At 42.9% G+C, this 14,971-nt stretch overlaps 1 protein-coding gene across 1 annotated transcript in view; it reads left to right on the plus strand.

Moving 5' to 3' along the window:
* Positions 1 to 2,328: 2,328 nt before the first annotated feature.
* IL6ST (interleukin 6 cytokine family signal transducer) overlaps positions 2,329 to 14,971 on the plus strand; it is a 46,768-nt gene continuing 34,125 nt past the window's right edge. Inside the window, exons 1-2 of the mRNA XM_056849037.1 lie at positions 2,329 to 2,399; positions 7,278 to 7,564. Of these exons, the coding sequence (XP_056705015.1) occupies positions 2,329 to 2,399; positions 7,278 to 7,564 (358 nt within the window). The remainder of the gene's footprint in view (positions 2,400 to 7,277; positions 7,565 to 14,971) is intronic.

Below are 14,971 nucleotides of genomic sequence, written 5' to 3' on the forward strand. Positions count from 1 at the left end.
AGCATAAGCGATCAATGAGCAGTTTAATTTTGTTAAGAGTCACATCCGGCCAGGAATTCAGCAAAATAGGAGGTGCTACAGGTGTAAGTCCTTGGTTGTCCAAATAATAGAAAAGGCTCTTGAAGTAAGCTACCCAGACCGATGACGGGATACATGTGGGGACTCTGGCATAGCCATTACTTAGAGAATTCACGGTCCGCCAGAAGGTTGAATTATCATTGTTATTTATAGCCGTAATCAAGCTCCAATTTTTATATAAGGCCTCTTTTTCCCTCCGATTTACCAAATCCTTGTAGTTCTTTTTAATGGTTAGCAGCTCCTTCAATACTGAAATAGTATCATTTCTTTTGAATTCACTGTGTTTCCTGGATATTGCTCGTTTGAGGAGTCTGCACTCATGGTGGTTATACCAAGAATTTTGTTTGGATAAGGCATGTGGGTTTGAAGTAATTTCCTTAGTAAATAAAGGTTTAAATAAATCAGTTAATCTAAAGAAAACATTTAGGACAGTTGCTGCAGACTCCTGCCCAAGGAGGGCAGCTCTCAACAAAGTAACTTTCAAAGGCTGCATTCTGCAACGCACCAAGGAGTCAACCCCAAGGAATCTACTTTCTCCCTGTCTGCTTTCTTCACTGTCCAATTTTCACACCCATACAGAGTAATGAGGAATACCATAGTGTGAATTATCTTGATCTTGGTCAAGGAAGCCTTTGGTTTGAATCTTGTTCCTGCCATTAACTTGCTAGATGGCTTTAGGCAAGTATTTCAATCCACCCCTTCTAGGGCTAATAATACTTGCCTACCTAAGACTGTTGTTTAAAGGATTGCAATCAGGTATGTGAAGTGCTTTGAACACCTAAAAGTGCTATACAAATCCTCATGTTACTTGACACGTCCCAGTGAGGAATATTGGCACTGAAACCATGTTTGGGGGCTGTTAAGCCTAGATAAATAAGGGAGGATAGCCAGGTTAACAAGTCCTAGCTGCCCCTGTCGGGTTGGTGTTTTGCAATATTGCACCAGGCTCCAAAATGCTTAAGACCAGACTTCCCATTCTGACTTTTGGTAAACTAACAAAACACAGACTACTGTGTGGTTTTCCTTTGTTGATGATGCTTCTTAGTTCTAGCAGAGATGCATTACCCTGGAAATCTGATGGCTTTGTTACCAAGAATCCTGACCTCTATAATCCGCTTTGCTGAGAAATGGTTGTATAAATATAGCCAAGTTTGGCTGGTGAAATGAAATGGTATATTGGCAGACACATGTGAAGACCCGTTTGTGATTTCCGTCTCTTCTGCTGTTATTCCAGGAAAATAAAGAGGAGCTCTCGGGATTCATTACCCTCCCTCTCCCAGTACCAGCAGTGTTCTGAGGGTGTTTTTCTCTAAGCTGTGCTTTTGCTTGATTTATTTAATGAATTTGGCACTGACAAGAATGGGGAATCAAACCCGGTTCTCCAGATTAGAGTCCACAGCTCTTAACCACTACACCAGGCTGGCTGCTAGGAACATCTCATGTAGCCCACCCCAATCAAACCTTTCCCTGCTGATATATGGGCAGTAACAGCATCCTGAGGGAACGATGCACAACAGAATACTCTGTAGTAGCTACAATTGACTGGTGACAGAGTAGTCCCTGAAGCATCACTACTACCCAGGAAATACTAGCAAAGGAAGCAAGAAATTAACTAAACTGTTCTGCAGCTGCATGGTGCATGTCTGCCCATAGTCTATAAAGCTGGCTGAGAAAATTATATGTAGATATATGGAGAGACCGGTGAAGCACGCCTCCAATTTTAATCTGGGGGGGGGGGATTCTCTGCCCCAGTTGTCAAAACTCTGGAAAGCCAAAGTCCCCCAAAAATGTTGTTTGTGCAGAAAATCTGCTACAGGGCATGCAAAAGTTGGCTTCCGTTGGCTTGCCCACACTCTTCAGGGTTCTGAACAAAGTGGCCCCTTCTCAGGAAACTGTTTTGCTATGCAGTCCTCACTGGCTCAGTCTTTAGATTGATACTTCACACAAAAATAGAAAGAGGAGCTGAGGCACATTTCCTTCCTATTCATGCTGAAGGTTGCGTTCAGGATCATGGGGCCTCTTTTCCCACCAACATTTGTGTTATACTTAGGCCTTACTTTCTTCTTTAATGGTAGGAGACAACAGCTGACAGCATGATTTCCCAATAGTACAAACAACTCAACTTCCATAGAAGTTGAGTTGTTTGCATTATTCCATAGATCTTCCACATTATGTGCAACTATGACCCCTGTAACCTGACATTTTCTCACCTGGAAAGACAGGTGGGAAAAGAACAGGGCCTCACTCACAATGCTGCTTCTACTAGGCATCACCCTATGCTGGAAGGAGTCGAGGAGAAGCAACCTGTTGGATGCTCGAAGGTGAGTTGTGACAGGGCTTCCAGTTACCAAAATGCAGCTTTCTCAACACGACAGCAGCAGGGCTTTCTTTAATGCGCCATTCAAAAGAAACACCAACGCAGTCCAAAAGTGTAAGTCATGCAAAAAATGCATTTGCTTAGTTTGAATATAACACTCCTCTGCATTAATACAGTCAGATCCTCAGTTTTGAGAATTCCACACCCCATCGATGTATGCTTCAAAATTTCCCAACATTGAGTTGGCAGCATTAATGTTTACTCAGATATAAGTTTCATAGATTTCAGCAGCTTACTTTCTACTGAGCGTGTGCAGGACTGCAGTCCCCCAACAACATTGAAGTCAAAGTTCAATCAAAGGCAGTGGTCAGGAACGACTGACCACACAAAGCCAGAGAACAGCTGCAAAGTTAGGGGTGGGTGTTTAAGGGGACAGGCCAGAAACTAGTGGGCCAAGCCAAGTAGAAGAGGGTGGGGATCGATGAGTGGCTCAGGACATGATTAAGAAGAGGAGAGACAAACAGGACTGTAAGTGACACAGGAACTGAGCCAGAAAAGATGGGGCAGGAAGCCAGGACCATAAAGTTAAAGGTTGGAGCCCGGGAACTGCCGCATGATTCTGACTCCACTAAGTTGCTTCCCAGAGCCTCTTGTTATACATGTGGAGCAATGAGAGTATAAGTCTAGTATTGCAAGCCCAAGGATCAAGGAGTACAACAACAGTCAACAACACTGAAAGCCTGAAGCCAAAGGGTCAAGAATGCTTTGTCACAATAAGCTAGTTACAATATTTTTTCCGGCACCTAGTGTTTTTCCTCCCAGCTTTCTGGCTAAATATGAAACAGAAGAAGAGTTGGTTTTTATATGCCAACTTTCTCTACCACTTAAGGAAAAATGAAACCAGCTTACAATTGCCTTGCATTCCCTTCCCCACAACAGACGCCCTGTGAGGTAGGTGGGGCTGAGAGAGCTCTAACAGAGCTCTAAGAGAACTTGTGCAAGGTCACCCAGCTGGCTTCATGTGGAGGAGTGGGGAATCAAAGCCGGTTCTCCGGATCAGAGTCCACCACTCCAAACCACTGATGTTAACCACTACATCAAGATGGCTGTCTTAGTTATGCATTATTGTATTTTAACTTGCTTTTCAGCCCCACCCCCCAAAAAAAACAACAGATCCCAAAGAACCTGGCAGCAACTAAAGGCAAATACAGTGGTCAATTGGGGGTGGTGCCTGGGGAGGGCAGAGCTTGGTAAGAGGAGGGAGGTTGGTGGGGATGTGATGTTGCACTAGGGCTTCTGTTTCTCCTACTCTCTATGGTTAGGGTTGCCAACTTTGGCTTGGGAAATTCCTGCAGATGTGGGGGCAGTGTTTGGAGATGGAGAGGAGCTCAGCAGGGATGTGTTGCCACAGAATCCACCCTCCAAAGCTGTCATTTCCTCCAGGGGAACTAATCTCTGGAGATCAGTTGCAACAATTCTGGGGGACCTCCAGGGCACATCTAGATGCTGGTATACCCATCTACATTATACCATAGCTTCAGAGGATTAAGGCGAATCTCCATTTCCTCCAGGGGAACTGATTTCTGGAGATCTGTTGTATTTCCAGAACTCCAGGCCAAACCTGGAGTTCAGGAAACTCCAAGCCAAACCTGGAGTGCTGGTAACCCTATACGTGAAAGAGGGATATCTGAAGAAGTGAGCTGTGACTCACAAAAGCTCATTATGAAATAAATATTGTCAGTCCTTAAGATGCCACTGAACTTTGTTTTATGATAGAAGGGTAGGAATTGAACCTCTGAGACTATATATGGGAGAATCTGATCTAGCTCTTTGGTCACGACCCAGAAGCAAGTTACCTTGCTAACAGCTCTAGTTCTACAGATATCTTAATAGCATGCACATTCATTCTCCCAAAATAAAGAAGTGACTGAAACCAAATGAATATTACATAAATATATACAAATGGGTGTTACATAATTAAGGGTCTAAATTTAAGATCACCCTCTAGATGAATGCTACTTATAGTCATTATGGGATGGGATTTTACCATTCCATGTTTTGGTACTTGTTCTGAAGGTCACCTTAAGCTTTATTTATTAATTGACTTTCAAATACACACAAAAAAATTAAAGAAAAGTTATTTGCTTTAATCTTTTGAGTATCTCTGTTACATATTACTGTCAACCTCAACAGATTAATAGTACAACAGTAGCTGGTATCTTTTTGGATGACCTTAGAATTGCGGAACATCTATATTTACAAACATTGGCAGTGCAATGATAAGTAAAGTTACACCATTCTCAACTCAAGCCAATTGACTTCATCTACATAGCTGCAGCAAAATCGACATTTGCTCCGATTTCATACAAAATGTCTGTGATTTGAATTAGCAAGAAATGATCACCTTGTTTAAAAAAAAAGTAATAGACTCTCAGTAGTTATTCAGTTAGACTCTTCACTTCAAAACAAAATATGAACGTTGAATTTGAACTATTAGCTGACCAAATGTGCTTTTGCTCTTTATAGACAATCAGACAAAGAAATTCAAAATTATTCCTTTGGAAAAGAACAGGAAAGAAATCCAAGAAAATAAATGCTTATGGATAAACTCCTCAAGTATCTGGCAAAAGAAACATGTTAAAGAAATGCCCAGAGGCTCAGATCCTATATTTGAAAGCCAGAGTCTATAGCATCTGTGGTTTATTACAATGTGTTCATAGCACTAGGGCAAAGTGGTTGTATAATGCTCGCCAGGAGAGGGTGGGGTACAAATAAATAAAATGTTACATCCTTTGTTGGAATGATACTCATACAGTCAATGTACGTTAATGCCCAAGATGTTTGTAGTATGATGGTGGACACACCAAATACATGAGTCTCTCGCATACGTCTTGGCACCATGCCCAGCCAAATAGTTTTCAAAATATCTGCTTCAAAATATACACTAAGCTACAATGACGGGAAAACTTTTTTTTGCACATTCATGTGGGCCTACAATAGGTCATCCCCATTAAGGATAAACAATCTGCCCAGAGCCACAAACTACTAGGATAAAGGATTCCCAAGTTTGCAGAAAGATCCAAAATATTTTTAAAAATCTGCAAGCACAAAGTTCCTCCCCCCCGCCCATGTTACAAGCTGCGTCTGAATTGCACACAATCCTATTTATGTGCTCAACCTCTTTAGCTGGCTCAGGATCAATATTTCTGTTGGGTTTAAAGGGAGGGCAGGAAACTGAGTTTCCATTTGCAAAAAGTATAATATATCATGATGCGACTTATTATAATGAGATGTCACTGAAACGTTACTGGAACCAGAATTGTATATAATGGGTTGAACCTTACGGACTAAATGGAAGGAGCCCCCATGGGCTATTATTGGGCTATTTTAAATCATTTTAATGGGTTATTGTTTTATTGTGTTTTAGACTGTGTAAGCCGCTCTGAACCCAACCTTCGGGTTGGGGAGAGCGGGGTACAAATGTAATAAAATAAAAAAATTCTCCCTTCCCCCTGCAATAGCCTCTGTGCAATGAAAAGGTCCACCTTGCTTGCACAAGAATGTGGAAGGACAATTTCTATGTAGAGTTCCTGAAATGCGAACAGACCATAAAAACACATGAACGAATGATATCCATTCCCTAAGCCTTAGGGCTTGTTCAAAGTAGCTTGGGATATGTAGCCTGATCCTTGTCATGTATGTATATATTTCCTCATATCTTTCCTTTTGTTGTTCCTTTTGGGGTTTTCCTGTCATTTCTCCACTTCTTCCTATGACTCTCTATTATTTCCTCTGCTGCCAACCACAATTTCTTCTCTTTTTTTTTATTTTCTCTTTAGCAGAGAAGTTTGCAAATGTTGTTATATGGCCTCCCTGGACATTTCAGGAGTGTGTGTGTGCATATATATATTTGTGTGTGTGCATATTAATTTATATATTTACAATTTTAATAATATTTATATATTTATAATTTATATACGACACCAGTATGGTGTAGTGGTTTAAGAGCGGAGGTCTCTGATCTGGAGAACCAGGTTTGATTCCCCACTCCTCCACATGAGCGGTGGAGGCTAATCTGGTGAACTGGGTTGGTTTCCCCACTCCTGCACACGAAGCCAGCTGGGTGACCTTGGGCTAATCACAGCTCTCTTAGCCTCACCTACCTCATGTTGTTTCACATGAACACATGAAGCTGCCTTATACTGAATCAGGCCCTTGGTCCACGAAAATCAGTATTGCCTACTCAGACCAGCAGCGGCTCTCCAGCTGCTCTCTGATTCTATGAAGATAATTCACAGTGGGTCGCCGTGTTCGTCTGTCTGCAGTAGTAGAAAAGGGCAAGAGTCCAGGAGCACTTTAAAGACTAACAAGAATATTTTCTGGCAGGGTTATGAGCTTTCGTGAGCCACAGCTCACTTCTTCAGATATCTTCAGGTATCTGAAGAAGCGAGCTGTGGCTCCACGAAAGCTCCTGCCCTACCAGAAAATATTTTTGTTAGTCGTTAAGGTGCTACTGGACTCTTGCCCGATTCTATGAAGGACAGACAGATTAGATACAACAGATTAGATAGATAGACAGATTAGATTGGACAGACAGATAGATAAAATAGGGCTTCTTTCCAAGACACCACGATCTACATTTGCAAAATGTACGACCCCACGTACAAACACCTGGAAAAGCACAACTGGTTTCCCGATTGGGGAGCGGAGAGCACAACCGCTTGTCATCTTTCTTCTCCTGGGTTTAACACGGGGGGGAGGGGGGGAGGGGGGACAGGGGAGGGGGGAGGGGGGACACTCCTCCGTCTCCTGCGCGCAGGCGCCCTGGCTGCTGCGCGGACCGCCGCATCGGACGCGAACCCTCCCCCCCCTCTCCTGGAAGCTCCCTCGACGCGCCCAGGGCCCAGCGATCCCGGCAGCCGGAGGCCCGTTACGGGAAGCGCCTCTTCTCCCGTCTGCCACGCCCCCGGGGGGCGAACGTCACCGCCCTGCCCACCAATGGCGGCCGGCGCGAGGCGCTGGGGCTGTGGGAGCGGGCTGTCAGTCAGTCAGAGTGCGGGGAGGCGCCTGAGGCGAGGTGGCTGTTGCGGTTTCGAGAGGCCCGGCCAACGGTCGGGGGGCCCCGCGGCCGCCTCCGGGCTCGCGTGGAACGTGGCGGCCGGCCGGGAGGTGAGCTGTCGGGGGAGGGGGCGGCACCTTCCGTCGGGAAAGGGCCTGGAGGAACAGCCGTTGCTGGGGGAGGGACGTTCGCCTGCCTGGGGCGGCCGCGTTGCCCGTGGGTCCTGGGGGGAGCGAGTCGCGCGACGTCCGCCGGTCCCCGCTGAGGGGGCGTCTCCGCCGACTCGCCTTTTGCTGCTTCCCACGCGTTTGAGAGCCCGCCGGAACTTTTTGAGAAACGTGACTCTGGCACGGCAGAAGGGTTTTATGTGTGGGGGCTTCCTTCCCTCCCGGAGACGCGTCTGAACGGAGCGACACGCGTAGGGGCTGTGCACGCGTTACAGGCCGGTTCCGACGAGACGCGGGGCGAAGCCTTACGGGTAAATTCTATGGGGATAGATCACGACGGGTTAGGGTCTGTCACTAGCGATAGAAAAAGAGCAGTAGTCCAGTAGCCCCTTAAAGACTAAAAATGGGTTAGTCTTTAAAAAAAACTAAAAAGCACTGTTTAGTGTTTTTTTGGGGTTTTTTTTTAAATAATTTGTATCATTAGTATTTGGTTTGGTTTTTTTAGTAATGTTATATCTATGGGTTTTTTCCCCCTTTTTCTTTTATTGTAAGATAATTCACAGTGGGTAGCCGTGTTAGTCTGTCTGCAGTAGTAGAAAAGAGCAAGAGTCCAGTAGCCCCTTAAAGACTAACAAAAAAATTTTCTGGCAGGGTATAAGCTATTTTGTTAGTCTTTAAGGGGCTACTGGACTCTTGCTCTTTTCTTTTCTTGTAAGACTAACAAATGTTTATAATAATAAAAATAAAATTTTAATCTTACAATAAAAGAAAAGAGCAAGAGTCCAGTAGCCCCTTAAAGACTAACAAAATTTTATTTTTATTATTATAAACATTTAGTCTTTAAGGGGCTACTGGACTCTTGCTCTTTTCTTTTATTGTAAGATTAAATGTTTATAATAATAAAAATAAAATTTTGTTAGTCTTTAAGGGGCTACTGGACTCTTGCTCTTTTCTGCGGGCAAATTCTAATGCCTCCTCCAGCAACACGTTTATATCGGGTCGCAGAAGGTGAGATTTCCCCCGTTCTCGCCTGTTTGGTGAGAAATCGAGGGTTCTTATCGACTCGAGGGGATGGTGGTTCTTCTGGACTAAATAGCAGGTAATAAATAGGACGAGAGGAGTAATGTGAGCAGGGCCTGATCTGCCTTCCGGTGCTGCCTCCCTCTCTTTCCCTACTGCCCTTTGGATCCAGCAGGATAAGGCCCTCATCTGTTATTGGACTGGGAGGGTCTTTCTATTATCTCTTTAGCCTCACAACTGCTTACTCTGGATATTTTACCCCACTTCTCCGTTCCGAAATACTGATGAGTCTGTCTCCTTCGCATCTGAGTTCACAAGGTGATAAATCTGTTGGATGCTCAAATAAATTCTTAAGGTGCTGTTAGGCTCCTCTTCTGTTCTTGTATCCACGCTATATCACTTCAGAGCAAAATATCACATTGCTATATGGAGAAAGGTGGGATAAAATATTTTAAATAAATTACACTGGGAGATATGTGATTGATCTACACATGTTCTTGGTGTGTGCGCATGTGTTTACTTCAGTGCAGCTTGCAGAGAGGGCACTATTTATTTAATTGGGGAAGCAGTGTAGGAGCATTTAACCCTTCCACTGCCATTTCCCCAGTCAACTTACTAGTCTCCCACAACTGTTTTTTGTTTTAAAGTTGAGTGATCAGTCGTGGATCTTTCAGTGTAGCGTGTAGTATGGCTCAGGTTACAGATGGGCATCATATGACTGAATGCATGCCAGTGAATGCATAAAGAAATCCCCATCTTTCACAAAACTAGGTGTTAAGAATAATGGCTAAAAATTTTCTCCCTGTTGTCTGTAATTCTATATGCAAGGAATTAATTTGTTGAATACATGTTCCTCCATATAAAGTGAGCCCTGTGTGCAGTCTGAGGTGGCACAACTAAGGCATGGGTTCACTACAGTGGAGCTATAGGTGTGTGCTGCACTTGTATCACTTCTGTTGTGCACTCCAGTCATTATTTGCTTGTTTGTTTATTGGATTTTTATCTTGTCCCCGGGCTCAGGGTGGCTACCAACAAGTGTTAACATACAAATATAATAAAGCTATAAAATACATAATCCAATAGATATACATTTAGCTGTTCTAAAAACAACAGTAGTTAAACATTCCAAAGGTGGTGCTTGTCTAGAGTGTAGCCACCACCTTATGAAATAACAAGGCAGTCAGCCTAGCGCCCCCCCCCCCCCGTAGAAAGTTGGTAACCAACAATAAAAGAAAAAAAGGGGGAGTGGGGGGTAGGGAGGCCAGCACAGATGGAAACCGTGGCCATCCTCAACTATAGGCCTGGCGGAATATCTCAGTTTTGCAGGCTCTGCGGAACTGTTTAAGGTCCCGCAGGGTTGGGGCCAGGGCTGAAAAGACCCTGGCCCTAGTTGAGGACAGCTGGACACTCTTTGTTTTTATTAGAGGAGAGTATTGCTCTCTGGGGAGCATTACCAGGAGTGGTGGTCCCGCAGATACAAACTGTCCTGCAGATGCTAACTGAAACAAAGCTGAACTATTTGTAGCTGAACTTGCTCATATTCATCACTTGATCCCCATTTCTCTTTCCTTTGTCTCCCTCGTTGTCCAGACGTAGTAGATGGTAAGGGTTAGCAGAACAAAGAGTTGTAAGGATTTTTTTATGTTACTCAGTAAAGTGCTATAGATGGTGCTATATAAATTATCACAATATCTAATAGTAATGTAGGTGGCTTATGCTAATGACAGCAGTAAAATCAGCAGCAAAATCTACAAAGTTGGCATTTTCAGTGTATATGTGAGACTCCCCAGTTATATGGCAAAATATGACTTTGTAAATTAACCAGAAAAGGAAAGAGCCCCCCAAATGGCCTGATGAGAACTGACCTTACTCTAGAAGGCACAGAACATTGGAGAGTAGTTAAAGGAAGAGAAGATGGGGGAAAGGGCCTGGTCTTTGAGAGCTGTTGAGAATCAAAGCAGAGAAAAGCTTGTAGTGTGTGTGTGGGGGGGTGGATTTCACAATTCTTTATCCTCTTCTGCACTCCTTAATGTGCCTAATATTGTTGATTTTAAATATTCAACTATTCCCCCATTCCAGGTCTCTGGTGGTCCTTTCAAAAATCACATGATTTGGTTGAGCGATCGATTTGTAACTCGTTCCTGCTCATTTGTCTGATCAAAAGGCAATGTATTAAGTGTTTCTCAAGGCTCAGGAGGGTAGGGCCATCACTGTGGCTAGTAAGGGGATTTCCACTCTGCTGCATATGCTGCTGCTGTGAGTTAGAATCATATTTCCTTCCTGAAGAGTTTTTGCCTCTCTGCCAGTTCAGAATAACATGCTGAGGATTGCTTGTTGCCCAGGAGCATGATGAGAGCTGAGTTCCTCTTGTGTGTGGTCCCTTTAACCTCACTTGAGTCACTTGTCTGTCTGTGAAAGTGGGGGGAGGGAGAGGCATTCAGGACCACTTTCTTCTGACTCTGAATTGCTACGAAAGACAAATGGCACAAAAACAAATTGGGGTTCCCATCTGCCTGTTCTGTAACACTGATATTTTTCTTTGTGCATATGGTGGATAGTATTTTACGTCCGGGAAGGATCTCTAAGCACCTTCTCTGTTGTGATAGTCTGAGTTACTTAACCTTTCTCTCTTGCCAGTACTAAAAAGAACTGTATTTGGGCTTATTTTTATAAAGCCTAGAAGACTAATAGGTATGGCTTGTGCTGTATATGTGGCATATATAATGTATGTTTTAAATGAAGTAATTGTTTTGTCGATATATAAGAAGATAGGTATTTCCATGATTTATACATAGGCCTGAAATATTGATATACAGCAGTGTTAGGAGACAGTCTTAGACAGGATTGGATATCTCGCATTCAGAGATAACAGCAGAAAGTTTCTAAAAGCCAAGTTCTTAGGACTGTCCAGTCCTATATGTTATTAAATGGGAATGTAAAGTATAGGTTCCCAGTAGAAAATAGATGTACTAGAACATAACATTAAAATGCAAATCTTTCAACTTCAGTGTGATGTAAGCAAGTCACATAACATTGGTATTGGTCTTAGAATTTGTATCTTAAATCTGAGCATATCTTAAATCTGAGCACAGTTACATTGCCAAATATTATAGAAAGCTGAAATTCCATATCTCCTAAAAAGATAGCTTCTGTTAGGATGCAAGTGTACCCTGCCCAACTCCATATTTCTAACTCAAGGAGAGTTACATAAATAACAAGTCTCCCACAAATGTGAACCTTACACAAATATGCAAATTGTATTAACAATTCAAACTACAGACAAGAGATACAATGTTATAATAATTATGGGAAAGACAACAGAAGGCACTACCTTCTCATTTCATGTCTTCATCAAGTCTCTTCCCATACACAATGTTTTACAAACAGCACTCCCCAATACAAATGGAGAAAAACTTGGAACGTCCGTCTAAAGTCTATCTTGATAAATTAAACCAACATTGGTAACACCTCTATAATCTCAACTCCTCGCATTTCCAAATGTGCTTGTGGGAGACTTGTTATTTATGTAACTCTCCTTGAGGCCTTGATACATGTACCTTTGATGGATTCACAATGTGAAAGACATAATAACATATTTTATCATCCTTTGTTTGGCAGTTTATTTCTCTGTGCCCATTACACAGTTGAATGGTGCCACTTTGTTCTTATCTCTTCTTGGCAGGAAGGCAGGGGAGGAGGAGGAGCGAGAGCCGCCTCTGCATCTCCTTTGCCATGGCTGCCAGCTGTGCCACTGCTGCCTCTCCTCTGCAGGCAGGGGAGAAAGAACGGGCACTGCCCCTCCCCAGATGAGCCAGACAGGCAAGAAAAGGAGTGGTTCCAGAGGAAGAATCTGTAGCCATTTGCTACCAAACATGAATACACTTTGTAGTACCTCCACACTCATTGCTTATATATGTGCCTTATCACTTCATGGAAATAAAATTTAGGTAGATGAAATAGTGGTATTTAATAGACACACTTTAAATGCCTATTACCTTGCTGTTCCTTGAGCATTTAACACCATGGATTGGCTAGCATAAATCCCCCTTACTTTATTTCCTAGCCAAAAATACAGTGTCTGTGTCAGCTGTCTGCATAGCTCTGTCAATCTCCCTTTTTTCTTGTGGTTCTTTAAGACTAAATAAAGGCTCAGGGAGCACTTCACATAGCCAACATAAATCTCTGCTGCTTTCTGGCTGGAAACTGCAGCAGAGAGAGTGGGTAGACTTATGTTGCCAGTTATGTTTTTAAATAGATTTTGTTTCCTTTGGATGAGAAGTCACAAGAGTTATGAAGTATTTGTGATATTTGCTCTGTTTAGCATGAGAGCGTTATGAAGGCAACTTCAGCCCTGTAAGCATAAGAACATAAGTGGAGCCCTGCTGGATCAGACCAGTGGTCCATCTAGTCCAGCATCCTGGTCCTAGTTCCTCTGGAGGTCCAACAACAGGGCATAGAGGCCGAGGCCTTTCCCTGATGTTGCCTCCTGGCACTTGGATTCACAGGCTGAGTGCCTCTGAATGTGGAGGTTCCCTTTAGTCACCAGGGCTAGTAGCTACTGATAGACCTATCCTCTATGAATCTATTCAATCTCCTTTTAACATGGTCTATATCTGTGGCTATCATCATATCCTCTGGCAGCAAATTCCACATTTTACTCACTTGCTGTATAAAGAAGTTTTTCCTTTTTAACTGTCCTGAATCAATTGCACATCAGCTTCATTGGATGTCCTCAAGTTCTAGTATTTTGGGAGAGGGAGAGCAAATTCTCTTTGTCAACTCTCTCTATCCTGTGCATAATTTTATCAACCTCTACCATACCCCCCCCAGTTGTCTCTTTTCTAAATAGAAAAGTCCCAGACTCTTCAGCTTTTCCTCATAGGGAAGGTGCTCCAACACCCTCTTCTGTATATTTTCCAGTTCTTCATTGCCTTTTCCAAGCATCCAATAAATTGGTGTGTGTTTTTCTCTCACAAAGCTTAGACTGCAGTTGTTTGTGCTGAAATAGATTGATATGCCAATGCTTCTTGAATCTGTGTATATAGTAAGTCATCTAAGGCTGAAGTGTTTAGTATGCAGTTTGTCTTTTAGCTCTAGAGCCAGAACCCTTAGTGTTTTTGCCTCTGATGAAAACTTGTGGTATTGTGTTGAATTAGAATATAAATACCTGCTGATTTTAAATCACAGACTTTGCAACAAGTGTCACAGATCTCAAACCTTGGCCATCCTGAGATAGGAGTCATCTTAAGACAGAAGACATCCTTCCTATACCAGTATTTTGTCCATTTGATTTTTCATGAACATGACAGTACTCAAGATTTATGACTGGAAGGATGAAGCTGAACCACAAATCTTTGGAAACAGTTTGAACCACAAAATGCCCATGGCAAAACATGGCTTCTCCTATAAACTTCTCTAACCTCTGCTGTAAGGGAAGCAGCTGGTGAATGAAATTTCTGTGTTTCATTAATTAAAAGTCCTGATTTACATAGTATTTTAGTCACTTTCATTTGCCCCTCTTAAGCCCTTTCAATATTGCTCCATACCTGCCTGCAGAAGGTCTAATAGGTGGATAGTTCATGATCATTTAAGGTCATGATCACAATTCATGGTTGTGATCACAGACTTTGTCATTGAAGTGAGAAGGAGAGTACTATTGAAAAACCCACTCTCAAACTTAATCCCTTCCTCCCTTGAATTACTGTCGGATTGCTTTTTTAAAAAAACAATATTTTTAAACAATATTGAGGTAATTATTTTAAGCAAAAAATCTTGAAGGCATTGGTGGGTGAGGTTACTGCTGCTTGGCACACATTTTGAGTATCTTCCTCTTTTAAGGTCATCTGTTACAAATGGAAAGCATTGAACAGTTATGAGGTAGTTAGTGAGTCTCTTGTTGGTAACTACCTGGGATTTGGATGACATACAAAAGGGTAGCTTTGGTCAATCTGAGAAAAATGGTTTCACTTCTTTTTACACGTGCTGAAACACGCAGTCCATGTAGATGAGTTCCAGGAAACTGCAAGATATAAACTAAAGTTGTATTTTAGGTACATCCAATGATATATCAAAAGCATATGTGAGCATGTACAGGCGCCCAAAGGGGGGAGGACAGGCAGCTACTCTCAGAGCGTGGTGCAGCCAAAGGCACAGAAAAAACTTCAGGTGACTACCCAAGTCACCCATATGGTTGGGCCAGCTCTGAAAGCCCAAGTACCCTAGCAAGAAGCCTAGCAGTGAAAAGAAGAAGGGTGCCATGGTCACATCGTTGGCCAATGGAGTGACAGTTTCTGGGAGCTTATGAGCCTCCCATCTCCAAAACTAACTGCT

The sequence above is a fragment of the Euleptes europaea genome, chromosome 4, assembly GCF_029931775.1.
Source record: "Euleptes europaea isolate rEulEur1 chromosome 4, rEulEur1.hap1, whole genome shotgun sequence".
NCBI lineage: Eukaryota > Metazoa > Chordata > Lepidosauria > Squamata > Sphaerodactylidae > Euleptes > Euleptes europaea.